Here is a 27461-nt window from a genome sequence, read left to right as displayed (position 1 = left end):
ACTTTCTCCATTGGGGGCGTGGTCTTTCTGGGAGGGGCGTGTTTTCATATTGTGGGGTGGCCTCTTAAATTCCACCCTCAATCTCTGGAATGAGGTTCCCAGGGGCCAGATCAAGGTCACAGTTCTGGCCCCGAGACCTTCGGGTGAGGCTACTGTGGCCCCCTAAGTTCTACAGACTCCATGCCAAGGCCGCAGCCAGAGATTCCAGGCATCTGTGTGAACTCCCAGATCTACCATGTTCCCCCTGAACTACATGACACAGGCACCATCCAGATCCTTCCATCTCCTCTGCTGGAACATCAGCCCCAGGACACATCAGTGCCCACTTCCCCAACTCTGACACTCTTATCTCCTGCCTGTCTCCCCTGGAGGAAGGGGGTCTAGGAAAGGGGTGCATCCGGGTCCACCCAAGCCTCTGGGGTCCCTCGGCACCTGTGCTCAGACCCCTGGGTATCGGTTGAGCCTTATCCAGGGCCTCATGCTGCTCGGGTGCTTTTCACTGGTCGGGGATCCGGGCTGCTCCAGGTGCTGGTGTTTGTGTGTCATGTGGGCTTGGAGGACCCCACGTTGCTGTGGGTGCCCACCCCCACCTCCAGGAACCTTGTAAAATGTTTCCCAGGCACAGTTCCCAGTGTGGTGGACTCAGAGAGCCTGGAGCTTGCGTTTCTGTCCTGCTCTGATTGAGGCAACTTCCTGCCTTGCTCAGTTCCTTTCTTTTTTTGTTGTTTTTGGGCTACACCCGTTTGATGCTCAGGGGTTACTCCTGGCTATGCGCTCAGAAATCGCTCCTGCTTGGGACCATATGGGACGCCTGGGGATCGAACCATGGTCCGTCCTACGCTAGAGCTTGCAAAGCAGACACCTTACCTCTAGCGCCACCTTCCCGGCCCCTCTTTTTTGTTTTTTGTTTTGTTTTTTGGGTCACACTCAGTGGCGCTCAGGGGTTCCTCCTGGTTCTGTGCTCAGGAATCCTGGCAGGTTTGGGAGCCATATGGGATGCTGAGACTCTAACCAGGGTCTGTCCTGTCTTGGCTGCATGCAAGGCAAACGCCCTACTGCTCTGCTATCTCTGGCCCCTGCTCAGTTCCTTTTTTTTTTTTTTTTACTTTTTGTGGGGAAGGCCACACCCAGCAATGTTCAGGGCTCACTCCAGCTGGAACTCAGAAGACCATATAGGATGTCAGGAATCGAATTCAGGTCAGCCATGTGCAAGGCAAACACGCACTTTCCCCGCCTTGTTACATCTCTGACATCTCGTTTTATTATATGCTTTATTTATTTAGTTTTTGGGTCCACACCCGGCAGTGCTCAGGGATTACTCCTTGCTCTGGGTTCAGAAATAGCTCCTGGCAGGCTCGGGGGACCATATGGAATGCCAAGAATTGAACCTGATACAAGGCAAATGCTGTCCTCTTGTTCCGGCCCCTTTATTTTTGTTGGATCACTATGAGATGCCAAGGAACAAACTTGTCTGTGTCAGCCCCCTGTGCAAACCAGCACCTACCCTCCCTGCTGTGCTCAGGTTCTCAGTTCATTTTCAATAATAGATTTAACATTTTTTAAAAAGATCTAATTAAGTGCGCTTTTTGAGGTGCCCTGGACCATTTATTTTTCCCACGGGCCCTCACCGGGCTCGGTTCCTCACACCCACCCACCCAGTGAGTTTCTCTTTGCTAGAACCTGTAGAGCCCTTTCACCCTCGCCCCCCAGCCAGCTGTGGGGGCAGCTCAGCCCATGCCAGGTCTGCTGGGGCCCCGTGTGGGTGCAGTCAGTGCTTTGTGGGCTCTTTTCCAGCTGGCCGGACCTGCCCTGGTCTCAGACTTGGCCTATGGGGAGAATGACTCCCCACCCCCACCCTCACGCAGAGGGTGGAATCGGAACCCAGGAAACCACTGAAAGTGAAGCTTCTCTCCACGCCTGCTGGGCACCCAGTGACAGGAGGAAGTGGACGGGCCACAGCAGGTGTGCAGGCCCCCCCAAACCCTGTGACTGCCCCAGAGACTCCAGACGCACCCTCAGAGCCAGGCTGACTCGCCTGGTTCCCTCTGCAGGGGAGAGGACCGACATTTCAGAGCACCTTCGCCCACCCCAGTTCCCACTGTGGTGTTGGGGTCCGCCTGTCTCTGTCCCCGCTGGAGATCCCGGCCTCCAGACTTTGAGAGTCCTGTCCCGGTCCTGCCCTGCTCTGCCCCTCTCTGCCTCATAGTGAGTTGGTTCCAGGAGTGTCCCCGATGTTGGCCTGCCCCTGTGCCCCGTGTTTGCCCAACTTGCCTCCTCCAGAGGAGCTGCGACTTGAGTCGGACTCCCCACCCTGCCCTGCCCCACCCTGGGGGCTTCCCCAGCAGCACCCCACAAAGCCACCTGCTCTGAGGGCCTGGTTCTGGGGCCAAGGAGCAGGCGTGATTCCTGCAGGGTTTGGGCGGGCTCTTTAAAGAAAGGGCGGAGTTAGCGAAGGGTGTGGGCGGGGCCTATAAAGAATCGGGCTGCTGTGGGTGGGGCAGAGGCACCTTGGGGGCGTGGTGGATCGTGGTGATTGGCTGTAGGGAGTGACCAGGGTGTGGTGGGCGTGGTCAACGAGGAGCCCCGCCCCGGGCTCTGGCCTCAATGTCCCTGGAGCCCCTCCAAGCCCATCTGTTGCTGCTTGTGCCCGTTCTTTGAGCCCGTGAAGAGGAAACTCCAGGAGCCCAGGCAGGAATGGGTGGGCGACCCTCCAGCCCCCTGGACAAACAGCAGCGGCAGTACCTCAGGGGTGAGCAGCGGTGGTGGGGGAGGTGGGCTTGGCAGGTTGGGGTCCAGCCCTGGGGATGCCAGAGGCCCTGCCCCAGTTTGTCCCAGAGCATCCAGGAAAGAAGCAGAACCGCTCTAGAGTGGCTCACGTTCTGCTCAAGAGACTCTTTTGCGAGATTAATTTTTCCTTGTTCTTATTTACCTTGATTTCACTTCTCACTGTTATCCTTTGCCTTGAACATTTTGTGTGTGTGTGTGTGTGTGTGTGTGTGTGTGTGTGTGGTAAATTTGGTCCCCTACTTGGCATGAGTTTGGACTAAGGTGTTGGGGGCCAGCGGGTCCCAGACCCAGCAGCTCTCCTGGGGAATCCCTTGCCCCCTCCCAAAATAGTGGGTAACTTAACTCTCTGTGTAGACCACAAAAATCAGACTGCTCCTGATATGAAACAAAGCAGGGCTGGTTCTCACATGCTATGCACTCTTGGTAGAGCTGCTAGGTGCTGGTATCCATCGTGGGGTAAGTGTCCCCATGGAGGGGGCTGACAGTCCAGACCAGAAAATGGCACAGGCATCTTTTTACGAGTGGACTCAGAAAGTTGCCCCAAGAAGATCAGGATTAATTTTATTTTATTTTATTCTTTCTGAGTGGCTTCACCTCTAGTTTTCACCTTATCCTCCTAGAGTGAGATGCAGAAATTGGCTGGCTGAGAAAAGACTCCTTTTTTCCCTTCCTTCCTTTCCTCTCCTGTTTCTCCCATGGGAAATTTTTGTGCCTCTCCCTGCAGGCTACCACATGGCCCACAATAGGTGCAGGAGCTCCAGCCATCAGGTCCCCACTCTAGACAGTCTAAGCAACTTGGTTTTTGTATATAGTCACTTACACACATGCAAGGAGGAAAACCTCTGGGATCAGGGCAAAGATCTCTCCCATGCCCACTTTCCAGAAATCTCTCTGACACCAGGAGGGGAGCTATTTCTAAATGACAATCTCCTAAGTAAACCTGCCAAGACACAGTGGGATGTTTTGAGAATGGAGAGAAGTACCACGAGTGAGGCGGCTGCTTTGCACACCGCCAACCCATGCTCAATTTCCCACACCCATTGTGGTCCCCTGAGCCCTGCTAGGCACAAAATTAGGAGCACAGCTAAGTGTGGTTCCACCCTTTAAAAAAAGAAAGAAAAGGGCCCAGAGAGATAGCACAGCGGCGTTTGCCTTGCAATCAGCCGATCCAGGACCTAAGATGGTTGGTTCGAATCCCGGTGTCCCATAGGGTCCCCCGTGCCTGCCAGGAGCTATTTCTGAGCAGACAGACAGGAGTAACCCCTGAGCACCGCAGGGTGTGGCCCAGAAACCAAAAAAAAAAAAAAAAAAAAGTGAAACCAGAACAATAGCACAATGGGTAGGGCATTTGCCTTGCATGCAGCTGACCTGAGTTCCATCCCTGGCATCCCATATAGTCTTCCAAGCGTGCCTGGAATGACTTCTGAGTGCAGACTCAGAAGTAACCCCTGGGCACTCACGGGTGTGGCCTCAAAACCAAAAAAATTAAAGATGCAAAACAAAGAAACCCGAGGAGGTGGGGAGCAGAGATTAAGCTGGGGGCCTGCTCCCTGTGGCGGAAACTGGCTGGGCCGCTAGGTGGGGGGGACCTTGCAGGCTCAGCCACCGTGCCCATCCCTGTGTGCCCGCAGGCCAGGTGGACACGCTGCTGAGGAACTTCCTGCCCTGCTACCGGGGCCAGCTGGCCGCCTCTGTGCTGCAGCATCTCTCGAGGGAACTAGGCCCCCAGGAGCCCGCCGTGTGTCAGCTGCTGCGGAGTAGAGTGGGTGCCGGCCACGGGGAGCGTGCAGGGCGCGGGCTGGGAAGGAGGGAAGCCAGCGTGTGGGAGGCCCTTTCCGGTCATTGCTGCACCTGCACCTGGGACACGGGTCACCTGCACAGCCCGCCTGCTCTGCCCTCTGGGGGTGGCGGTGCGAAGGGGCAGAGGGGACAGAAGAAATCAGATCTCACATCAACAGAGCCAGAATCTGGGGTCCAAGGCCCATGCACTTGTCTCCCCGCTGCTTCAGGAAGAACCTCCTTTTCTGGCTCTGCTGGGGAGACCCAGAAGTGGGGATGAGGGCTCCTGTCAGTTTAAGGGGGATTAAGGCGACCATCCTGGGGGCTGGGGCCACACCCAACCGGACCACGCCCATTCTCTACATGACCACGCCCACCTTGCAACTGACATCGCCCCGCTACACCTCCTCTGACCACGCCCACTATTCAAATCATGACTCTACTTCATCAGTCCTTTGGCTTCACCTGCCTCTGCTTATCCAGCCCACTCTGCCTCTGGCCACGCCCCTTATTCAAATCTCAAATCCTGACCCCCGCCTCATCCAGCTTTTGGTCCTGCCAGTCTCCACTTATTTCGCCCTTCCTGCATTTGACCCCGCCCTCTGAACGCTGACCACGCCCTTATGCAAATGTAGATCTCACTCCATCGCCCTGCCCCTTATTTGTCTAACCACGCCCTCTCCCTCTGATTATTTCTCTCATGCAAATCATGGCCCCGCCCAGCAAGCATTTGGTTCGGCCTGTCTCCATCCCTCTGACCACGCCCTCTAGTTTGACCACGCCCGTTATTCAAATGGGGCCCCATCCATCAAGCATTTGGCCCTGCCTGTCTCCACTCACCACCCCTTCTGCCCGCCTCTGCCTCCGCCTTCCCCTTCCCCAGAAGTTGCCCCGAGTGCGGGAGCATCGTGGGACCCTGGCGCAGCTCCGGGGCCGCCCTCCGCAGTGGCTCGAGACCTTCTGTGTCCTGCGTGGGGACGGCCGTCTGGAGTGGTTCAGCCACCGGGGGGTGAGTGCAGACACATCCCCCCAATCAGACCCTCGTTCCCCAGTAGCCCCCAAATCTCTTTCCAGTCCCGGGCAGTTTGGAACCCAGACCGGCGGGTTTCTTTGGCTGGGCCAGGAGGGTAAACTGAGGCCTGAGCTGAGGCCGAACCTGCTGCCATGTCTGTGTGCTTTTGCATGCGTACACCGGGCTGTGAGCAGGGAGGGAGGGTTGGGGTGCAGCTGATCTATCCCCCCCCCCGTTGAGACACGGAATTGAGGGCAGCCCCTCACCCTCATGCACTTTCCCTAGGAATACGAGAAGGGAGGCCCCCCTCTGGGTGCCGTGGCCCTGACAGGTTTCACAGTGCTCACCTCCCAGCGAGAGTACTTGCGCCAGCTTGACTCACTCTGCCCTCCAATACCCCCAGGTAAGGCGCCTTTTCTCCCTGTACGGATGGGCCCCATAGGGACCATTTCTCAGAGTGGGGCGGCCCTGAGCCTGCATCGACCAGATAAGCAGCACTTCCCCCAGGTGGGCACCTCAAAAGGTGCAGGTGGGACTAGAACCATCGCACAGCAGGGAGTGTGTTTGCCTTGCACAGCGCACATCTGGTTTCGATTCTCAGAATCCCATAGTGTGCCTTGAGCTTGCTAGAATTGATTCCTGAGTGCAGAGCCAGGAGTATCCCATGAGCACGGCTGGAAGTGGCCCCAAAACAAACAAACATGCCTAGTGACTGGAAGCTTCCTGCCCTCTGTCTGTGCCCAGGCCAAGCCCCACAGGACCCCGACCCTTTCCTGGAGATGCCTGGGGCTTTCCCCCTGTTCCTGCATCATCCCACCCGCGGACACCTCTGCTTCTCGGCCACTTCGGCGGCAGCGCAGCGCACCTGGCGGCTCGCCCTGCAGGGGGGGATCCGGCTTCGTGGCACAGGTGGGACCCAGGACAGGGTGTGGGCCACGGGGCAGAGGGCGCCTTCCTGGGGAGGGTGCCTACAGAGAAGGTGAAGTTCGGGGGCCTAGTGGGAGGCATCATGACTTGCTGGGGTGCTGGGGAGCTGGAGAAAATGGGGGAAGCCCATGACTGAGGCACCACCCCTCCTGCCTCAGTCTTGCAGCGGAGTGCGGCACCTGCGGCACGGGCCTTCCTGGACGCCGTCCGGCTCTACCGCCAGCAGCGAGGCCACTTTGGGGAGGACGATGTGACACTGGGTTCGGACGCCGAGGTCAGTGGGTGCAGAGGCCCACGGGAAGCCCCAGGGACTCCTAAGGCCTTGGACATACAAGAATCCAGTGTCCAAGGCCATGCCCTCTCCCAGGGACCCCGAGACCACACCCACAACACATGAGGCTAAGGCACGCTCATTTTCGGGGATCCCCTAAGACTTCGCCCACCACCAAAGACCACACCCACGCAACCAAAAGCTATTCCGTTGCCCTGCCCACATCCACGGCTCCACCGACTACCACGTCCACTCAAAGGACCCTCTGAGACCAGGTCCACTGCTAGTCCATGCCACTCCCCCAGGGACCTCTGGGACTCCGCTCACCACCTCGCCCACCACCCAGGACCCTCTAAGGCCATGCCCGCTGCCCACAGGGACCCAAAGGCCGTGCCCACTGCTCTGACCACCCCACCCCACCCAGGGCCACGAAGGCTCAAGCCTACCCCCAAGAACCCCCAAGACCACGCGCACTCCCGCAGGTGCTGACAGCCGTGCTAATGCGGGAGCTGCTGCCTGTGCTGCGTGCCCAGATCCTGCCTGGCCTGCGGGGGTCCGGCCGGGCCCGGGCCTGGGCCTGGACAGAGGTAGGCGCCTGCCTGGTGGGGCACTGCAGGGCCCGGAGATTCGCCCAACTGCCCTGCCCGTTGCCTTGGGTCCCGGGAGTCGCCCCAGGCAGCCGTCAGTTGCCTCCCCGGTCACACTGGGGTCCTCCCTGCTTGTCCCGAACCTCCAGCTTCTCGACGCCGTCCACGCTGCTGTGCTAGCTGGGGCCTCCGAGGGCCTCCGCGCCTTCCAGCCGGAAAAGGACGAGCTGCTGGCGGAGTTGGAGAGGAGCCTCCGGCCGGACTTGGACCAGATGCAGCGGCTGCAGGCCGGGGTGACGGAGAAGCTGCAAAGTGAGGCTGGCAGTGCCGCCTACGGAGGGTGCTCAGAGCTGGGCCGGGAGGGTCCAATGCCCAGCTGACATAGCATCTTCTCCTCACAGCCCAGGTCCAGGCTTCCCTGGAGGCCTGCCTGTGCAGGCATGTGGACCCGCAGCTGCCTCTCATCACACAGAGGCTGCTGAGCACCGTGGCGGCGGCACTGGGGGTGGTGCAGGCCCTGCTCACCCAGGGCATGGACCGCCTGCACCGGCACCTGCGGGGAACCCCTTCTGGCAAGCAGCTGCGCAAGGAGGTGAGAGCCGTCGTGGGCAGCCACGGAGCCTCGTGGTAACTCAGAACAGGAATCACACACACCTCGCTTCCATGCTTGCTTGCCAGCAGCAGCTCTAGGCTTTTTGCTTTGGGAAGTTGACTATGGAGGGAAATGGCTGTAAGGAATGTCTGGAGTCCCCTTTCCTTCAGGGTTCTCCTTCCCACCACCGCTTCTATAATCCCGAAGTTACGTTCTCACTGTTTACAATATCAATGAGAATCTATTCTGTGCCAGAGAGCCTCCCTGTCATGTTCTCTTCCTCCTCCTGGAACACACCTCGTACCTTGTTAAAGCCACAGCTCACTGGCATCAATCTACACTGCTTGCACTTGTCTGTCTGCTCAGTGTGAGATCCACTCCATTTCTGTACCCCCAGTGTGAGCCAAAGAGGAGATATCCGGTGGAGGACCCACAGGTGCCAGCCGGGGCAAACTGCACCTTTCCCCTCAGTCACTCCAGCGCCGTGTTTTCTTGTTTGTTTTTAAGTACTTTCCCATTTAAAGTCCGTCTCAGCCAACTTTGTTTTTTATTACACATCTAACAACTACTAAAGCACCATGTGTCCCCACTGATCTTTCCCTTCGAGATGGGTTATCTGGTTTGTGTGTGTGTGTGTGTGTGTGTGTGTGTGTGTGTGTGTGTGTGTGTGTGTGTCTGTGTCTGTGTCTGTGTCTGTGTCTGTGTGTGTGAGATCCCTGCTTTCCCATGGGCTCATCAGACATGTTCTGACCCCTCTGGCACCCCCGGAGTGCAGGTCTACTCCTTTGGGGAGATGCCGTGGGACCCAGAACTGATGCAGAAGTGCTACCGGGAGGCTGAGCAGAACCAGGGCCGCCTGGGACAGCTGATGGCACCGTTTGGCTTCTTGGGAACACAGAGCCTGGTGTTTGGGGTCCTGGATCTGGTGCAGCAGGTGAGAGGGAGGCGGAGGCGGAGGATGTCAGGACTTCTCTGCAGCAGAGTCTGAGCTCCTGCCACCTCCCCGCTAACCCATCGGCCAGGAGGGGGCACAGCCTTCCATTTGGGTCTCCTCTGATCACGAGTCCGGGTCCTGAGGGCGGGCGGAGACGGTGCGGGGTGGCTGACCGGACAGGGCTCACCCCTGACAGCACCTCTCCTCCTGCAGCTTATGGCCGACGCCGTGGCCACCTTCCTGCAGCTGGCGGACCAGTGTCTGAGCCCTGCGCTGGGCTGTGACCAGGCAGCCCGGCAGCTGGAGAAAGCGCGGGAGCGCATGCTCAAGGTGTGTGGGCAGCAAAGAGCGTGGCCTTGAGATGAGAGGCCTTGGGAGGGCGTGGCCAAAGTGGCAGCTGGTGGGCGTGGTCAAAAGAGGGCGTGACCCAGATGGCCACGCACCAAACCCGGAAGATGCTGCCCATAGATGGGTATGCTCTAACAGAGGGCGTTCTGTGGGCGTGACCTCACAATGGGCGTGGCATAACTGGAAGGGCGTGTTCACACAAATGAATTATGGGCGTGGCCTCCCTTTGTGGGCGTGACACGGACCGAATAGTGCTGGGAGGGGCGTGGCCACACCAAGGACTTGTGGGTGTGGCCTAACCGTATGCGTTTGGTGGGCGTGGTGTGACGTGCCGAGGGGCGTGGACACAACAGAAGTTGTGTGGGCGTGGTTTAAGAGAGGGTGTCTTTGGTGGGTGTGGCCTTCCCTCCAGTGGGCGTGGCATGGACAGAAAATGGGCGTGGTCCTAAGTCTTGTGGGTGTGGTTTAAGAGGAGCGATAGGTGGTGTGGTTTTTCTCAGGGCCTGTGGTTGCTGAGTAGCAGTATCAGGTCTTGTGGGCGTGGCTTAAGAGGTTGTGTCGGGGCATAGCTTTTCTAGGTGGGTGTGGCGTGGACCGGGAAGGGGCGTGGCCACAGCAAAGGCTTCTGTGGGCGTGGTATTTAAGGGGTGTGGCTTCTGTAGTGGGCGTGGCTTCGAGGGGCCCCTTTGGCTCAGACCTGACAGCGCTCCCCTTCCTGCAGAAGTTTCAGTCTGACCGAGACTCTGCACAGAGGCGGTTTGTCCGCGCCTGGCTGCTCAGCATCTTCCTGCCTGTCGTGCTGAGCCGGCTGGAGCTGGGCTGCAGAGCCGTGAGCACATGGGGGCAGCACTTGGGGTGTATCTGGGAGGAGGCATTCCCAAATCTCCGTCTCCCATAAACACACGGACTCCCTGTCTCCGTGTGTCAGTGGGGGGAATCCTGAGTTGACAGAGATGCAAACTCCGGGCAGGAGCAGGGCTGAGGGGAACCATAGCATGTGCAAAGGCCCCAAGGCAGGCTTGGTGTTTGGTGCATGGGGTGTGTGACTGGTCCTGAGTGAAGAGGGGTGGGAAGGAGAGAAAGGTGGGTCCCATAGACCAGGTCACAAGGGCTTGCAAGCGCCCTAGGCAGCAGGAGGTTCTTTTGGGGATTCCTGCCCAGCCCGATATATTCTGTTTTATTCACTTCCCACAACAGCATGGGGCATAAACTTCACCATAAAGATATGGGAAACTGGGGCTGGAGCGATAGCACAACTGGGAGGATATTTGCCTTGGACGCGGCAGACCCATGTTCGTTCGCCAGCATAACATAGGATCCCCCAAGCCTGCCAGGAGTAACCCCTGAACATCCCAGGGTGTGGCAAAAAAAAAATGAGATGAGAAACTGAGGTTCCGGGTCTCCCAACTTCTCAGAGCTAGGCCTGGGCTCAGCCTCCCCCTCCCACACCTCCCACAGCGACTGGCCGAGTTCGAAGGGGACGTCCTGGCGGTGGGGAGCCCCGCCTTGACCATCAACGGCGTCTATGAGGATCTGGTCCGGGGGGTCCTGCTGCAGAGGGTCGACCGAGGTGAGCTTGACCTCTCCTCCCCTTCGGGTGCTCACCCACAGCCGGATCCAACAGCAACCTCCTGACTCCTAGTTTCGTTTCAGAGCTGACCAAGGCCCTGGGTGACAGTGGTGACAGGAGTTGTGAGCCGTTGGCCTCAAGGGAGCAGGCAGGAACAGGTGAGGAACTCCTGGTGGATCTGGAGGCTTGGGGGTGTGCATGAGGGTGGGGCCGGGCTAAGAGCCTGTGAGTCAGAGCACTGTGTTGGAGCACCATGTCACAGAGCACTGACAATTAGAGCACTGTGCCAGAGCACTGTGTTGGAGCATTGCACATCTCCCTCTTGACTTGTTTTATGCCACACCTGCTGGTGCTGGGGGAATGCTTGGGCTTGCGGCTCAGTGGTTGCTCCCAGGGGTGCTTGGGGGCCCCAACAGTGCCAAGGATTGGGGCTCACACATGCCAGGCCCATTGCTTATCCCAGGAGCCTTTCCTTTGTGTTTTTTGGGCCACACCCGACTGTGCTCAGGGGTTACTCTTGGCTCTGCTCTCAGAAATCGCTCCTGGCAGGCATGGGAGACTATATGGGATATGCCGGGGATCAAACCCGAGTCGACCACACTCAAGGCAAATACTCTCCTCCCTCTTGGGCTGATAGTGGGTGTTTCTGCCTTTCTGCCTTTGTCTATTACAGATGATGCTCCAAGAGGGACTGGACAGACATTGGACCCGGGACCCAGCGGGCGCCCACTCTGCCCCCTACCCACTCTGGGGACGTTCCGAAGCTAAAGGTCTGAGCCTCCCACCTCCACCTTGTGGGCTGGCAGTGACTTTGGTCCATAGAATTTTCAGGTCAAAACCTTCCCAGCACTTGGAGGTGCAGACAAACCCATAACCCTGGATCTTTTTTTTTTTTTTTAATCTTTTAAATTTTTATTTCTGGGGGGCCACACCCGGTGGCTCCCAGGAGTTCCTCCTGGCTCTGTACTCAGGAATCACTTCTGGCAGGGCTTGGGGACCACTACGGGATGCTGGGTACAGAACCCGGGTTGACCATATACAAGCCAAATGCCCTCCCTGCTGTGATCTTGCTCTGGCCCCCCAAATAAAGACTCCAAGTCCACAGTAATTCTTTCAGGACAGAACAGGATTCAGCATTCACACTGTCAGGTCTTGTAGGGGGACACACCGCTGTCTAGAGTGAGATGCAAGAGAGGATCCCCTCTCCCGGGCTGACCCCTGAAACTGAGAACCTTCCTGACATTTCCCAGGCCTGCAGCTGTCTGAGGCGATATCCGCTTCTTTGCTCACTGGCCAGCTGCTTCCGGAGCTGAAGCCTATCTGGGAGGGAGGATCAGCCTAAGTTCCCCTGGAGCTTCCCCTCTGCGGTGCTCCTGTTCCACGTCTCACGGGCCTTTCGTCCCTTTCCTCTTTTTGAACTCAGGGACTGTGACACCCAGCCAAGCCCATCTAGTTGCTTTGACCCAGGAGACATCGTGTGTGTGTGTGTGTGTGTGTGTGTGTGTGTGTGTGTGTGTGAATCACAGCAGGCTCTTTGTTTGGTTTTGTTGTTATTTTTATTTTTGCGCTCAGAAATCGCTCCTGGTAGGCTCTGGGGACCATATGGGATGCTGGGATTCAAACCCCAGTTGACTGTGTGCAAGGCAAACATCCTCCCCACTATACTCTAGCTCCAGCCCCAGCAGCAGGTTTTCGTGGGGGTGGATCAGGCTATGTTGAACCTCCTGCAAGCAGGGTCTGAGCTCAGCCCGTCTCCAAGACCCTGCCAGGGGCTCTCAGATGCAGAAAGAAGGACCCAGCAGGCAGAAACCAGGGGTTCTTGAAGGTTCAATCAGTCTGGCCACAAGGTCCCCAGCAGTTGGCATATGGTCTACAAGGCTTGGAGTGGAGTCTTGGCTCTGAGATTGGGGGGGCTCTCAGTTTTCCCCCTCTGCAGGAAGACATTCCATAGACGGGTGGGGCTTCGGGTGGGGTGGCCCTGGGATCCCATTGTTTCCCAAAGCTGGGCTAATCCTGGTGGTGAGATAGTTGTAGGCTCAGATGGAAGGAGGCCAGAGTTCAGTTCCCCATGAGCACTGCTGGGTGCGGGCCCCCAAATTAAATGAAACAACCAAACACTGAGTCTGTGAGGTCCTGGGGGGTGTCCCTTTCCCTGTCAGGGCAAAGACCCGTCATTTCTCTGGGTGGTTCCAGACCCCCCGAGAACTCACGGACTCGCCCCCACCCTCCCTGTAAGCCCTCACTCATAAATCACAGTGGACGGTCAGAGTGAAGGTCAGCAGAAGCCACGTGGGGTGTTGAGGAAGGTCCGAGGCTTGGGTGTGGGGACCTTCCCGGAGCAACTCTGAGATGCTGGCAAAGGGGGGGTGTTTGGGTTTTGCACCCCAAGACAGGCAGTGGGGGATGGCAGCTCGGGGGGCCTACAGACCCGGCACCCCGGGGTCACATCCTGCTAACCAGGACAGAAGAGAAAAGATCCAGGTTGCAACTGGGGAAACTGAGATTCAATCTGGGGTGTGTGTTCGTGGGAATCAAAACTGGTCCCCCCACCCAGCTGCGTCAGGGAGCAGAGCCGGGTCTTAGGGCGCCTGGGCTGCAGCTGGACGTTGCTGACCCCAGAGACAGCCCGGTTGGGGCGCTGGGGGCTGATGACGTCAGTCCCCGGGGCGCGCAGATGACTGTCTCTTTAAGGCCGGGAAGGGGCGTGGCCTCGGGCTCGGTCCTGGCGGCCCATTGGCTGAGGGAGGCCCGCCTCCCCTTTAAGACGCTCCGCCCCGCCCACGGGCAGCTTTAAGGCGCGGCCCGTGCCCGCCGGCAGAAAAACGGCTTAAAGGCGACGCGTGGCGCCATGGCGGCGGCCCCAGGCGCGTGCGGGCGGCCGTTCCCCGCGCTCCTGCTGCTGCTGCTGCTGCCGCCGCCTCCAGGAAGCCCTCGGGGCGCCGCCGCCTACTTCCCCGAGGAGCGATGGAGCCCCGAGTCTCCGCTGCAGGCGCCGCGGGTGCTCATCGCGCTGCTGGCCCGGAACGCGGCCCACGCGCTGCCCACGACCCTGGGCGCCCTGGAGCGGCTGCGGCACCCCAAGGCGCGCACGGCGCTGTGGTGAGGGGGGACCCCGGGCCGGGGACGGTGTCGGGGCGTCGGGCTGTCCCGCGGGGCTCGGGGCCTGGGCGGTGGTCAGGGCGCCGGGCTGTCCCCGCGGTGGTCAGGGGCGCCGGACTCTCCCCGAAGTGCTCCAAGACATCTGGACTCTCTGTGCAGTGCTCCGAGCCAGGGAGACGGGCCCCTCGACACCCCCAGGGTGCCGCCTCCCTTCCTCCCTCCCTCCTCACCTCGAACTCGGGCCCCGCAGGGTGGCCACGGACCACAACGCGGACAACACCACGGCGGTGCTGCGCGAGTGGCTGGTGGCCGTCAAGAGCCTGTACCACTCGGTGGAGTGGCGCCCGGCTGAGGAGCCGCAGTGAGTACCCTGCACCCAGCACCCGACTCAGCACCCAGCACTCGCACTCAGCACCCAGCACCCGCGCCCTGTTTCTCCAACTGTCCCTGTGCTCCCACCCGTCCTGCTGCCACGACCCCGCATCCCCGGCGTCCGTTTCTTGGTGGTCTCTCTGCCCCAGACCCTCTTTTGCGGCTGCTCCTGGGCCTCCTCCGGGAAGCCCTCGCCCAGCACCACTTGTCCCGCCAATGCAGGGCCTACCCGGACGAGGAGGGGCCCAAGCACTGGTCGGACTCTCGCTACGAGCATGTGATGAAGCTGCGGCAGGCGGCCCTGAAGGCGGCGCGGGACCTGTGGGCCGACTACATCCTGGTGCGCTGGGGAAACTGAGGCAGGCCCCGGGCTTGTCCTCAAGGCCCTGCGGGATTGTGGGGTCGAGTGAGTCGGCTAAGCTTGGGCGCCTGTGTCCACTTCTTCCTCCATGGCAGCCAGACCAGCCCCGGGGGCTGCTCCTGCCTGATCCACCCAGGCCTGTGTGGGGCTCATGTGGTGGACATGGGGAGGGACCAGAGGGACCAGGGGTTTCTGCAGAAAGAGCACCGGAGCTCGGTCCACCATCTCTAGCCCTGTGTGTCCACACGGGGAGGGGCAGGGTCTCCTGCCTCGGTTACTCCTGGCTCTGTGCTCAGGGGTCACTCCCGCAGTGCTCAGGAGATCTGTGGGATGCCGGGAATCAAACCCGGGTTGGCTGCTTGCAAGGCCGATGCCCTTGGTTGTAGCCCCTAGAAAAGTTTTAATGGCCGAGTTTAATGGCGTCCAACACCTTCGCCAGGGCATGTTTCCTGCCACCGTGTCCCAGTTTCACTCCTGTCCTCCCCCTGCCTGCTTCTGGCATCTTCTTTCTCTCTGCCTATCTGTCTGTCTCTCCCCCCTACCCCGAGCCCATGATTTACGTCTACCCCGTGTCCCTTCCTCCCAGTCCCACTTCCTGTCCATGGCCACCTCCCACTGTCATTACAGCCCCAGTTTTAGTTCCTCTTGGCTGACACTTATCAGTGATTTTGGGGGTCACCAGGGCTGCTGTGGACAAGTGAGCAGTCCGAGGACTCCCCTCGAGATGACCCAAGGAGCAGGGATGCTGTGTGCAGCTCAGGGGACACTGAGGGACACTGTGGGCAAGGGTGTGGCTGGAAGCCGGCCTCTGGCCCTCTGGCCCCTGCCCAACCCTGGAGCCCACAGGCGCCTCACTGGCCTCCAGCCTTTGGGCCAGTCCCTCGAACTTCAGGCTTTGGCCCGGGCCTGGCTGTGGCATCCTCCCTCCGGGACTCTGTGGCTTTTCGCTGCCAAGCACTTTGCAGGGCGGTGCCCAGGGCACCTCGGGGGGGGGGGTGGCTCCCCCATCAGGGACAGCAGTAGACTAGCCAGTCCCCCATTCCCTCGGTGTGGGCTCGGGATATGCTCGGTATCGCCCCTGGTGCGTTTCCTCTTGGGACTCCCCGAGCCCCGGACTCAGTGCCCGCCCGTGTTGTATCCCCAGTTCCTGGACGCCGACAACCTGCTGGTGAACCCCGACACGCTGAGGCTGCTCATGGCCGAGAACAAGACGGTGGTGGCGCCCATGCTGGAGTCCCGGGCGGCTTATGCCAACTTCTGGTGCGGGATGACGGCCCAGGTCAGCTGGGGACAGGGCGGACAGGCGCGCATATGCACCCACATTCGCACCCACACCCACTCCCAATTTCCCGAGTCTACTCGTACTTCTTGCCCGGCTCTTTTTCGTTTCTCCTCGTCTTTCCTCCATCCTGACATGCTCACAGGACCCCAGCTTGGGAGCTGGGGAGACCCCGGGCGGGCTTTGGGTGGTGGGGTCCAGGCTGCCCAGCGCCTCCCAAAGGTTCACCCCTCTGGCCACCCGCAGGGCTACTACCGGCGCACGCCCGCCTACATCCCCATCCGGAGGCGCGAGCGACGCGGCTGCTTCCCCGTCCCCATGGTGCACTCGACCCTCCTCATCGACCTGCGCAAGACGGCGTCCCGGCACCTGGCCTTCTACCCGCCGCACCCCGACTACACCTGGTCCTTCGACGACATCATCGTCTTCGCCTTCTCCTGCAAGCAGGCGGGTGAGCTGCGGAGAAGCGGCACTGTGGGTGTGGGATGGTGGCAGGCATGGCTGGATCCAGGAGCTTCGTGCACTGTCGCTGAGTGTTGCAAGTCAGCCCCTGAAGAGGTTGACTGATGGAGGGAGGGAGGATGAGGTCGTGTCCGCCACCCTGTTCAGCCAGCGGTTCTGAGGTGAAGCGGCGGGTAAACAGCTCGCAGACAGTCAGGCTTGTGGAAATATTAGCTTTATTCGGTGGACAAGACTGAAGACCAAGGTCTCAGCCTCAGTTCCAGCCAACCACCCCTCGCCTTCCACAGACCCTTGTTTTTATCCCCCAGAATCAGGTACCACCCAATGGTGGAAGCAGATCAGGTACCACCCTAGGGTGGGGGCAGAATGCCAGGTCACACCCTAGGGTAGGGCACAATCACCGATCAGGGTAGGGTCAGTAACATAAGAATCCCATAAAAATGTTTACATACAGAACAGCTGAGGCTCAAGCCATAGTGCAGCGGGGGATGATGTACTTGCCGGGCATGTGGTGGGCCCACATCTGATCCCCAGCATCCCATAGGATCCCCCCGAGCCTGCCATGAGTGGCTTCTGAGTGTAGAGCCAGGAGGAACCCCTGAGCACTGCCAGTTGTGGCCTCAAAACAAAACAGAGACACAGTGAATGGGATTTACCCACAGGAGAAGCTCAAAGAGAAAGGGGGCCTCCCTGGCCAGCATGTCAGCCCTGTGACATGGCCCCTGTGACTAGGGGGCATGACTATGTGGCTTACCTGATGGGGAGAAAGCACAGGAGAGCTCACAGCACGGCTCCATTGTGACGTGGTCGAACAGAGGTTTGCTCGACAGGCACTCAGCTCCCTCTCCCCATTTTGGGGTGGGGTCCCCTTGCTTACAGGGGATCCTTTCGGGGGCTTGAGAGTCTGCCCTGTGGTCCAAACCTGTCCCTGAAGGGCTCTGGCTACACACACAGACGCAGACACATGGAGAGACACATACGACATGCATAGAGACAGAACAGACACAAACACACGGAGTGACACACACATAGGGAGCCCAGTTCACCCCTACTGTGTCCCTTGTCCCCCACTCCTGGTTCTTTCGAGTGGCCAGTGGGGCTGGGCCGGCTCCGCTTGGCTCCAACCAGCTTTGCCTGCCTCCCTCCCCCAGAGGTGCAGATGTACGTCTGCAACAAGGCCGATTATGGCTTCCTGCCCGTGCCCCTGCGCTCCCACAGCTCCCTGCAGGACGAGGCCGAGAGCTTCTTGCACACGCAGCTGGAAGTCATGGGTGAGTGAGGGGCGCCCCGACACCCAGCTCTGGGCTTAGTCGCAAGGACTCCCTGGGAGTGGGGGATTGGCTGGCCGGTGGCTATGTGTGCTCGGCAGCCAAGGTGGCCTTCCTGAAGGAGGAGGCTGAAAAGTTTTGAGGATGTAGGGGCCAGAATGAGGCTGCGGCCAGGACATCTGTGGTGAGGCCAAGAGATCCGCAGACCTGGGCTGAGTGACACAACACGTCCATGTTCCCTTCAGTGTGGCTGTCTCAGGCTCCAGCTTTGGATTCCCAAACCTGTGGCTTGGGAGCCCCAGACAGGCAGAGAGCACAAAATTGGAGCACTTTTGTGTGGCCTCCCCCGGTGGCCTAGTCTGGCACCGGCTCTGGGAACTTTGGTCCTCAGCTTGGGCAGGTCCCTGCGGGTCCTGGGTGCTGGGTGGGTCCCGTCCAGGTCCCCCCAGCCCCGTCCAGGCCCTGCGAAGCGCCTCGGTTTCCCAAGGAGCCTGTGTGAGCCTCTTGGGGCCGGGCTGGGGGTTGCGGGGGGCCTTGAGTGATGACCAGTGACCCTCTGCGCAGTGCGACATCCGCCCCTGGAGCCGTCCCGCCACCTCTCGGTGCCCCCGACGCCGGCCGACAAGATGGGCTTCGACGAGGTGGGCAGCGCCCGGGGGTGGGGGCCGGGGGTCGGGGCAGTCCGGACCAGGCCGGGGAGGCCCTGAGAGGCCCCGAGGGTGTCACGAGCTTCCCACAGGTCTTCATGATCAACCTGAAGCGCCGCGCAGACCGGCGGGAGCGGATGCTGCGGGCACTGGGCATGCAGGGCATTGAGGCCCGCCTGGTGGAGGCCGTGGACGGCAGGTGAGCGGGTCTGGCCTGGGGTGCGCTGCGTGGCCGGCCGGCCGGGGGCCTAGCCTCTACCACCAACGCTGCCCATGCCCTGCCCGCAGGGCCATGAACACCAGCCAGGTGGAGGCGCTGGGCATCCAGATGCTGCCCGGGTACCGGGACCCCTACCACGGCAGGCCGCTCACCAAGGGGGAGCTGGGCTGTTTCCTGAGCCACTTCAGAATCTGGAAGGAGGTGGGCGGGGCCCGGGAAGGGGCGGGGCCTGATGTGGGCGGGGCCCGGAGAAGGGCGGAGTCAGGCATGACTGGGGCCATGGGAAGAGGCAGTCGGGGGAAAGGGGCGGGGCCAGACATGGGCAGGACCGAGGAAAGGGAAGGGGTCAGATGTGGGTGATCCCTGGTGAAGGGGCGGGGTTAAAGTGGAGCATGATTATGAGAAGGGGTGTGGTCGGGCATGGGCGGGGCCTGTGAAGGGGCGGGGTCAGATGTGGGTGGGGCCTGAGGGAATGGACAGGGTCAAAAATGGGTAGGGCCACGGGTCCGGAGCAGTGGCACAAGTGGTAGGGCGTTTATCTTGCACGTACTGGCCTAGGAATGACTGGTTAGATCCCCTGGCACCCCGGGTGTCCCAAGCCAGGAGCGATTTCAGAGCCAGGAGGAACCCCTGAGCATCACCGGGCGTGTCCTCACCAGCAGGGCATCCACAGGTCACTGACCCTTGGCCTCCTTTGTCCGAAAGTTTCTTTGCTTGTTTGGGAGCTACAGGGGGTTCCAGGCCTTAGAACAGTGTTTGGGCTCCGCATGTAGAATTGGGGTGAGGATTTCCCGGACCCATCGAGCTGTGGTCGGCCCCCCAGGTGGTGGACAGAGGCCTGCAGTCGGTGCTCGTGTTTGAGGACGACCTCCGCTTCGAGATCTTCTTCAAGCGGCGCCTCATGAACCTCATGCAGGACGTGGAGCGAGAGAGGCTGGACTGGGACCTCATGTGAGTGCGCAGGGCGCGCCGGGGTCCTGGTGGGGCTCCCCAGAACCCCCTCCATGGGCCTAGGAATGGTGATCAGGCCCTGGATTCTTGTTTGTTTGGATTTTGGGCCACACCGTCAGGTTCAGGGCTTCCTCCTGACTGTCCACTCGGGAATGCTGGAGTCTTTCTGTGAGAGCCACGTCCCCGGGAGGTGTCCCACCCTCCTACCCTCATCTCTGCAACCCTGTGCCAGTTCCTCTGGACCAGCGGGTCCCTGTCCCCTGATGGCCCTGTGTCCCACCCGCAGCTACGTGGGTCGGAAGCGGATGCAGGTGGAGCACCCCGAGAAGGCCGTGCCCCGCGTCCGCAACCTGGTGGAGGCCGACTACTCCTACTGGACTCTGGCCTACGTGCTCTCGGCCCAGGGCGCCCGCAAGCTGCTGGCCGCGCAGCCCCTGACCCGGATGCTGCCCGTGGATGAGTTCTTGCCCGTCATGTTCGACAAACACCCAGTGTGAGGGCCGGAGGGGGGCCCTGCCCGCTGCACCCCGGCCAGCCCTGCACCTGGCTTCCCCGGCCCACTCCGCGTCCCCTCCCATCCTCTCTCTCCAGGTCCGAGTACAAGAGCCACTTCTCGCCCCGCGACCTGCGAGCCTTTTCGGCCGAGCCGCTGCTCGTGTACCCCACGCACTACACGGGCGACGACGGCTACGTGAGCGACACGGAGACCTCGGTGGTGTGGAACGACGAGCGCGTCAAGACCGACTGGGACCGCGCCAAGTCCCAGAAGATGCGCCAGCAGCAGGCGCTGAGCCGCAAGGCCAAGAACTCGGATGTGCTGCGCTCCCCGCTGGACAGCGCCGGCAGGGACGAGCTCTGAGCGCGTCCCGGGCAGGGCGGGCATGGGCACCGGGCACCCGCCGCCTCCACTGTCTCCAGACTTGCACGCTCAGGGCTCTGAGCAGACACAGCGGTCCTCGGGAGCCAGGGAGGGGCTTGGGCCCGGGAGATTCAGGGGACTGAGATTTACAGGCAGAGACACAGGAAGGGCGGAGAGATGCAGGGACAGACACATGCACAGAGATACACTGATGCAGGCAGAGTGATAGAGAGATGCAAGGACAGACACGCACACACAGAAATGCATGCTGGTGGAGAGACGGAGAGACACAGAGACAGGCATGCACATAGACATACCAGAAGGGATGCAGGGGAGATGGACAGACACCCGGACAGACACACCCCATTTTCTCCCCAGTGCCCTGCACTCTCAACATCCAGTGGGGTCCAGTTTACCCTCTGTAAGCACAATGAGTGATTAGTTCGTTATTGGACCGTCATGGAGAATGTGTTAAACCCCAAAGCCGGAGTGAGAGCACAGTGGGTAGAGCACTTGCCTCGCACACTGACGACCCAAGTTCAATCTCCAGCATCCCATAGGGTCTTCCCGAGCCCCCTCAGGAGTTCAGCCCTAAGCGCCACTGGGTGTGGCCCAAAAACCAAACCAAAAAAGAATGTTTTGAGTCCGTGGCCTCCACACGCCTTGTCAATGGTCCTCTTGGTATCTGGGACAGTCGTGGAGAATGTGCCAACCCCCCCACCCCCCGTGTGGCTTCCCAAGGTTCAGACTCCTCAAGCAGTGCTCATGCCCAGACCATCCCGACTGCCTGCTGGCGTGAGTGGGGGGGGATCCCCAGAAGTGAACATGGTGCTTTTCTCTGTTGCCTTCGCACTATGGCCTGTGGTGGGGCCAGATGGCAGCCAGCGTCCTCTCCACTTTCCTGGTGTCCAACAGTTCCCAGAGGCCCTGAGCTTGGTTCTTCCAGGAACAGGGTAGGCTGAGGGTCCTGGTGTTGGGGTGTGGGTGACGCAGCCCCCCTGGAGGGGGCCAGATGATGGGGTGGGTGGCCGGGCCACTGCCACCTTCTGTGCCTGAACCCGGCCTTACCTCACCCCGGACCCCGCCTCTCACTGGGCCTCTGCTAGATTCTGCTTCTGGGGTCTGAGCAGGGGTGGCTGCAGTTGGAAGCTGAGTCAGGGGGCAGCCAGTGGGGGCTCACCCTCACCCGAGAACTCGCTTATATATTTTTTTAAATTAAATGTCTTGGATGTTCCCATTGGGTCTGTGTTTGCTTTTGGCTCCAGGGCTCAGTCAGACTGGCTGGAAAAGCCAGTGAGGGGATTGGAGAGCCAGGGTGGGTGGGGATCGGTGCACTGGGTCCCTCCACAGCCTCAGTTTCCTCGTCGTCTGGTTCCATCCTTCTCAGAGGCCACGGGGTTCAGCAGAGAAACCCGGAGGGTCCCCCTAGGTGGTTTTTTGTGTTTGGGGTTTCACTCAGCAGTGCTCAGGACACCTAGCAGTGCTCGGGGATCAAGCCCAGGTGAGCCACATGCAAGGCAAACCTCCTTTCCACCATACTGTCACTCCTTATTTTGGAGATGTCTGTAACTACCTCCTGTAGTGCTCAGGGAGCCCATGTAGATGGTGCCAGGCTCCATCCTGGTTTGACTTCTTTCAAAGCATCAACCTTCATCTCTGTGCTCTGGCTTCTGCCCGTCATTTGGTTTTCACAGTAACCCCTCAGTTCCTCCCTCAGATCCCCAAGAGCTTCCCAGGAATGATCCCTGAGTTCAGAGCCTGAGTCAGCCCTGAGCACCCCAGGGTGTGGTCTCCAAAGCAAATAAAATAAAATAAGCTGCCAGAGAAAGGGCCTGATCCACCTCCAAGGACATAATGGCCAATTCCTGGGTCTGGCCTCAGTGACTGACCCCAAAACCCTGAGCACAGAGCCATGAGTCAGCCCTGAGCACCGTTGGGTGTGGCCCCCACTAAAAAAAGGGTGCAGTTCTGAGCTTATGGCCCTGGATGGGGAAGCCCAGACACTCAATGAGCAAAACAAAGTGAGTTCCCAGACTTGGGTCCCCCATCTCGGGGCAGCTGGTCCCATTGCGTACCTGCCGATCTCCACATTCACCAGCAAGGCCAGAGGGCAGGACCGTTAGCGTCAACCTCGAAGCAGGGTGGATGCCTGGCAGGAGGTCACGTGGGGCACCAGGCCTGGTGCCAGCTGCCCCACCCAGGGCCCCGGCCTGTCTCCAAGGGCTGGAGCATGAGTAAGTGTGTGTGGATCGGGGTTTGGGCGGCCTTGGGCCCGCAGGGGTGAAAACCAGGAGGGAGGAGGAGAAGACTCACAAGTCAGGGCTGGACCACACCTGGAACCCTTTTATCTTTAATTTTATTTGTTTTTCATCAAAGAAAAGAGGCCTAGGGGCCGGAGCGATGGCGCAAGCGGTAGGGCATTTGCTTCACGAACACTAACCTAGGATGAACTGTGGTTTGATCCTCCAGCGCCCCCTGTGGCCCCCCACGCCAGGAGGGATTTCTGAGCGCATGGCCAGGAGTAACCCTTGAGCATCACCGGGTGTGGCTCCCAAACCAAAAACACAGAAAAGAGGCCAGAACAATAGGACAGCGTGGAGGGCGTTTGTCTTGCAGGAGGAAGAGCCAGCTTAGATCCCATAGGGTCCACCGAGACTGCCAGGAGTGATTTGTGAGCACAGAGCAGGAGTAAGCCTTGAGCACTGCTGGGTGTGACCCAGAAAACTACAAGCAAGAAAATGTAGGAACCATTATTACATAATTCACTTATTAAATTTACATGATAATTATTAAATATTATAGTTAGTTATTACATTAAATAATTAATGTTTATTATATAATTTTAATATATACTAAACTATAACATAATTATATATAATATTTATGCCCTATCTCTCTGACTGAACTCCTTTGGTAAAGGTTTTCTGGTATGGTGAAACTCACATGCTGTCACCCCACATTTCTGAGGTTGCTCCTTACCTATTCTTTTTCTTTCCTTTTTTTTGGGGGGGGGTCACACCCGGCAGCGCTCAGGGGTTCCTCCTGGCTCTATGCTCAGATATCTCTCCTGGCTGGTATGGGGGACCATAGGGATGCCAGGATTTGAACCACCATCCTTCTGCATGAAAGGCAAACACCTAATCTCCATGCTATCTCTCCGGCCCCATCCCCTTACCTATTCTATGTGAAGAAGAAAATGGAGGCAAGATTCATCTTGCTTCTCCAAATATGAGGGTGAAGAAAATGGACATTAAAGAAACGGAGGCATCTTTGTTGGTTTGGTTTGTATGGATGGTTGGTTTAGGGGCCAAATGATTCCACGCTTGGGGGTTACTTCTGGCTCTGCGCTCAGAAATCACTGCTGGAGATGCTCGGGGAAACCATATGGGGTGCAGGGGATCGAATCTGGGTCATCCTGGTACTTTTCATCTGCCCCTTAATTACCCCTCGAGGAAAGCAAGGCCCTGGAAATCTCTGCAAACGTCAAGCCCACCACTTCCGTCGAGGCGCTTCTGCAAATCCCTCAGACTCGGAGAAATTCCCACCCTGGGCCTGACCCTCCCCAACCCCAGAACCTGCTCCAGCCCTGGAGACCCCAGGGTCTCTGCAGAGGGGCGCCCGATCCTCGCTCCCCGCTGCAGTCTCCTGTGCTTACTGCACCATCAAGGAGCAGTGGCCCCTTGCACTGGGGTTGTGGAGTGTGGGTGACCACAGCTGAGCTTCTGATGGGGCTCAGGGGACCCTTCATGGTATGGAAGATTGAACGCAGATTCTGCACAGATGAGGCAAGTGCCTTCTCCCCAACAGTGGTCTTTCTTCTAAAAAAAAATTCTTTTTTTGTTTTTTAGGTAACACCCGGCAGCGCTCAGGGTTACTCCTGGCTCTGTGCTCAGAAATCACTCCTGGCTGGCATGGGGGACCATATGGGATGCCAGAATCAAACCGCTGTTGGACCTGGTTCCGCTTGCAAGGCAAACACCCTACAGCTGTGTTACCTCTCGGGCCCCTGGCTTCTAAATTTTTTTTGTTTTGATTTTGGGTCTCACCCGGCGTTGCTCAGGGGTTACTCCTGGCTGTCTGCTCAGAAATAGCTCCTGGCAGGCACGGGGGACCCTATAAGACACCGGGATTCGAACCAACCACCTTTGGTCCTGGATCGGCTGCTTGCAAGGCAAACGCCACTGTGCTATCTCTCCGGGCCCTATTTTTTGTTTTTTGGTTCACCACTTCGACTAAAAAAATGAGAAGCTTTTAGTTTAAAAAAAAAAAAAAGTGGGTTTTTTTGGGGGGTGGGTCATATCTGGCAGCACTCAGGGGTTACTCCTGGCTCTATGCTCAGAAATCGTTCCTGGAAGGCTCAGGGGGACCATATGGGACACCGGGATTCGAACCAACCACCTTTGGTCCTGGATCGGCTGCTTGCAAGGCAAACGCCACTGTGCTATCTCTCCGGGCCCCTGGCTTCTAAATTTTATTTGGAGGTTTGGGGTTGGCCGAGGCTGCGTGGAAGAAGGCAGTGTAATGGAGTGTTTGAATTTCGGGGCCACACTCGCCCTCCCCGGCTGTGCGTATGTGTGGGATGCGACCGGAGACCTTGCCCCCTGGGAGATAGCTCCCGTGGTACCAAGTGGAGGGATGCTGAGGAGAGTTCTGCTTCACTGCCAGCCAATCGGTGAGCGGCCTGCCTTGGGCCAATCGGGAGCGGGGCAAAGAGGACCAATCCGGAGGGGAGGGCGGGGCCAATAGAAACCCCACTCACCCAGCACGGGTTCCTGCTATGGACCAGCGATGCTCTGGGCCTTACTTCACAGCTGAGCTGGGTTTACTGGACCCCAGGGCTGGATCGGGCGGAAGCCTTGTTGGTTCTTCAAGTTCATCGACAAAAACCTTAGAAAAATGTCTGTCTAAGGCCCGAGGGAAAGGACAGCAGGAAGGAGGACGTTGGCCTTGCACACAGCAGACCCGGGTTTAATATCTGGAATCCCATAGGGTCCCCCAAGCCTGCCAGGGGTGATCCTTGAGCCGTGGGCCAGGAATCAGCCCTGAGCACTGCCGGACATAGCCCCTAGAGAACGCACTTTCCCAAAAATGTCCAGTAGTTTTGGGCTCTGGACCACACCCAGCAGTGCCTGGGCTCCCTCCTGGCTCTGCACAGAATAATCACTCCTGGCAGTGCTCAGGAAACCCTATGGGATGCTGAGGATCAAACCCGGGTTGGTCATATACAAGTCAAGTCCCCTTCTTACTGTTCTACTACTCCAGCCCCATTAAAAAACAAAAACAAGGGGCCCGGAGAGATAGCACAGCGGCATTTGCCTTGCAAGCAGCCAATCCAGGACCAAAGGTGGTTGGTTCGAATCCCGGTGTCCCATATGGTCCCCCGTTCCTGCCAGGAGCTATTTCTGAGCAGAGAGCCAGGAGTAACCCCTGAGAACCGCCGGGTGTGACCCAAAAACCAAAAAACAAACAAAAAACAAACAAAAACAAAAAAAAAACAAGAGAACAGAACCCAGCCTGCAACTGACGCCGTCTTTTTTTTTTTTTAATGTCTGCTGTTAATAAAATATTCTTACAGAGACCAAAAAGTCAGGATAGTGCAAAACATCTCAACACCATGCATTCATGAGCATTTCTCGTTGCTTCTAAACGTTTGTTCCGAGTCATCTATTTACAGAGAAACGGGGGCCCCGTGCCAAGGCTGGGCGAGGGGTGGGGGACAGACAGATCGGGAGGGGGCGCTGAGTTCACGTTTGCTAAGTTCACATGCTAAGAGAGAGGTCGTGGACACAGGACCAGGGCTCTCGGGGGACCCTCCACTGTCACCAGCGCCTCTGGGAACCGCGGGGCTCACTTGACTCCCCCATTTTTGCCTCTTTAAAAAGATGAAGAGTGAATAGCAGCTTGTGAGCAGACAGTTTGGTCCTTGGCGGCACGAGTTGCAGGTGTCTCTGACCTGCCCCTGTTTCTGCCTCTGTCCAGCCCTCCTGGTCCGTGGGGATGGGCGCAGAGGGTCTGAGGTCCCAGGGATTGAAGTGGGGCATTACAGTGGGATGGGTTTTTTTGCATCTCTGTTGGGGGCACGGTGAAGGGTCAGGATCTGTGCTCCAGAGTCACAGGGCTAGTGGTGAGGTGCAGCTGGCACCTCCTTGTTTGGCGAGGCCCAGGGAGGGGCAGGAGGGAGAGAGGCAGGAAGGGCCTTGTTCCCGCCCCACCCATCTATTGCTCTGTCTCTGCATCTCCGAGCGCATCTGTCCACCCATCTATCAATGCGGGGATCCCTGCTCTGGGGAACTTCCATTCATGGCCATCTTGCTTCCTCTCAGGAGTCCCTGCTTTGTTCTGACTGTCCCGGTCTGCAGTGTGGACACACTCATCCCTATGTGTGATATGATGGGGCTGGAGCTTCCTGCCACAGCCCAGTTTCCAGTCTATGGTGGATAAACTTGGGGGGGGGTGGCAACAGTCAGTCTCCCCTGCATGGCTTTAGGACTAGGTCAGAGAGCAGAAGCCAATGAAATCCTGAGGGGGAGCAGAAGGGATATTTGGAAAATGAGTAGGAGCTAGCGGGAGATGTATATAGGAAATGATAAAATGGAAGATTTCTGGGTTATGTCTTGTTTTGAGGGCCACACCCAACCCAACGATGCTGAGTGGATATTCCTGGCTCTGTGCTCAGGACTCACTTCTGGCAGTGCTCGAGGGCCTTAGATGTTGGAGACTGAATCTGGGTCAGCTGCATGCAAGGCCAGTGCCCTTCCTGCTGTGCTCTGGCCCCAACATGTGAAATTAGTGAAAATTCTTGTCTGGGTGTCAGAAAGTTATTCTACAAATACTTCCTGAGGCTCCTTCCACTGATTCTGAGGTGGAGACACACGTGCGCGCGCGCGCGCGCGCGCACACACACACACACACACACACGCCTTTCTGGTCTCTTCTTTCCTGCCTGGAGACTTAAAGGAGAAAGGAGAGGGTCGGGGGGTGGGGCCTGGGCCCAGGGGATCCCAAAACTTTACTCTTTTTTTGGCAGGAGGTCAGAGTTTTCAGGGTCTCTCCCTCAGGGGTCCCAGTGGACAGAATAGGAGGGGAGGGGGTCCTTGCTTGGCAGCCAGAGGTGGGAGGAGCCCAGGACCCCCACC

At 58.7% G+C, this 27461-nt stretch overlaps 2 protein-coding genes across 2 annotated transcripts; both read left to right on the top strand.

The window, feature by feature from the left end:
• Positions 1 to 2694: 2694 nt before the first annotated feature.
• On the top strand, positions 2695 to 10872 carry NIBAN3 (niban apoptosis regulator 3). The gene is made up of 13 exons (XM_049788382.1): positions 2695 to 2749; positions 4419 to 4549; positions 5450 to 5575; positions 5864 to 5981; positions 6323 to 6487; positions 6664 to 6779; positions 7259 to 7363; positions 7513 to 7675; positions 7765 to 7955; positions 8731 to 8889; positions 9103 to 9219; positions 9959 to 10066; positions 10696 to 10872. Exons 1-13 carry the CDS (start codon positions 2695 to 2697, stop codon positions 10870 to 10872), a joined length of 1731 nt encoding a protein of 576 aa, XP_049644339.1.
• A 2753-nt stretch (positions 10873 to 13625) lies between these two features.
• Positions 13626 to 20617, top strand: COLGALT1 (collagen beta(1-O)galactosyltransferase 1). Its single transcript, XM_049787703.1, has 12 exons — positions 13626 to 13906; positions 14157 to 14267; positions 14501 to 14618; positions 15784 to 15918; positions 16165 to 16369; positions 17532 to 17651; positions 18213 to 18289; positions 18388 to 18494; positions 18584 to 18716; positions 19339 to 19466; positions 19753 to 19959; positions 20058 to 20617. The coding sequence occupies exons 1-12, from the start codon at positions 13656 to 13658 to the stop codon at positions 20323 to 20325; spliced, it is 1860 nt and encodes a 619-aa protein (XP_049643660.1). The 5' UTR covers positions 13626 to 13655; the 3' UTR covers positions 20326 to 20617.
• The last annotated feature ends 6844 nt before the right edge of the window (positions 20618 to 27461 follow it).

This window comes from Suncus etruscus, chromosome 15, assembly GCF_024139225.1.
Source record: "Suncus etruscus isolate mSunEtr1 chromosome 15, mSunEtr1.pri.cur, whole genome shotgun sequence".
NCBI lineage: Eukaryota > Metazoa > Chordata > Mammalia > Eulipotyphla > Soricidae > Suncus > Suncus etruscus.
This window is presented reverse-complemented; position numbering and strand designations above follow the sequence as displayed.

Coding starts and splice junctions, on each gene's coding strand:
- NIBAN3 (XM_049788382.1), top strand. CDS start 2,695: ATGGGTGGGCGACCCTCCAGCCCCCTGGACAAACAGCAGCGGCAGTAC. Junction 5,576..5,863: donor AGTGGTTCAGCCACCGGGGG/GTGAGTGCAGAC, acceptor CACTTTCCCTAG/GAATACGAGAAGGGAGGCCC. Junction 8,890..9,102: donor TCCTGGATCTGGTGCAGCAG/GTGAGAGGGAGG, acceptor CTCCTCCTGCAG/CTTATGGCCGACGCCGTGGC.
- COLGALT1 (XM_049787703.1), top strand. CDS start 13,656: ATGGCGGCGGCCCCAGGCGCGTGCGGGCGGCCGTTCCCCGCGCTCCTG. Junction 16,370..17,531: donor CTTCTCCTGCAAGCAGGCGG/GTGAGCTGCGGA, acceptor TCCCTCCCCCAG/AGGTGCAGATGTACGTCTGC. Junction 18,290..18,387: donor ACAAGATGGGCTTCGACGAG/GTGGGCAGCGCC, acceptor AGCTTCCCACAG/GTCTTCATGATCAACCTGAA.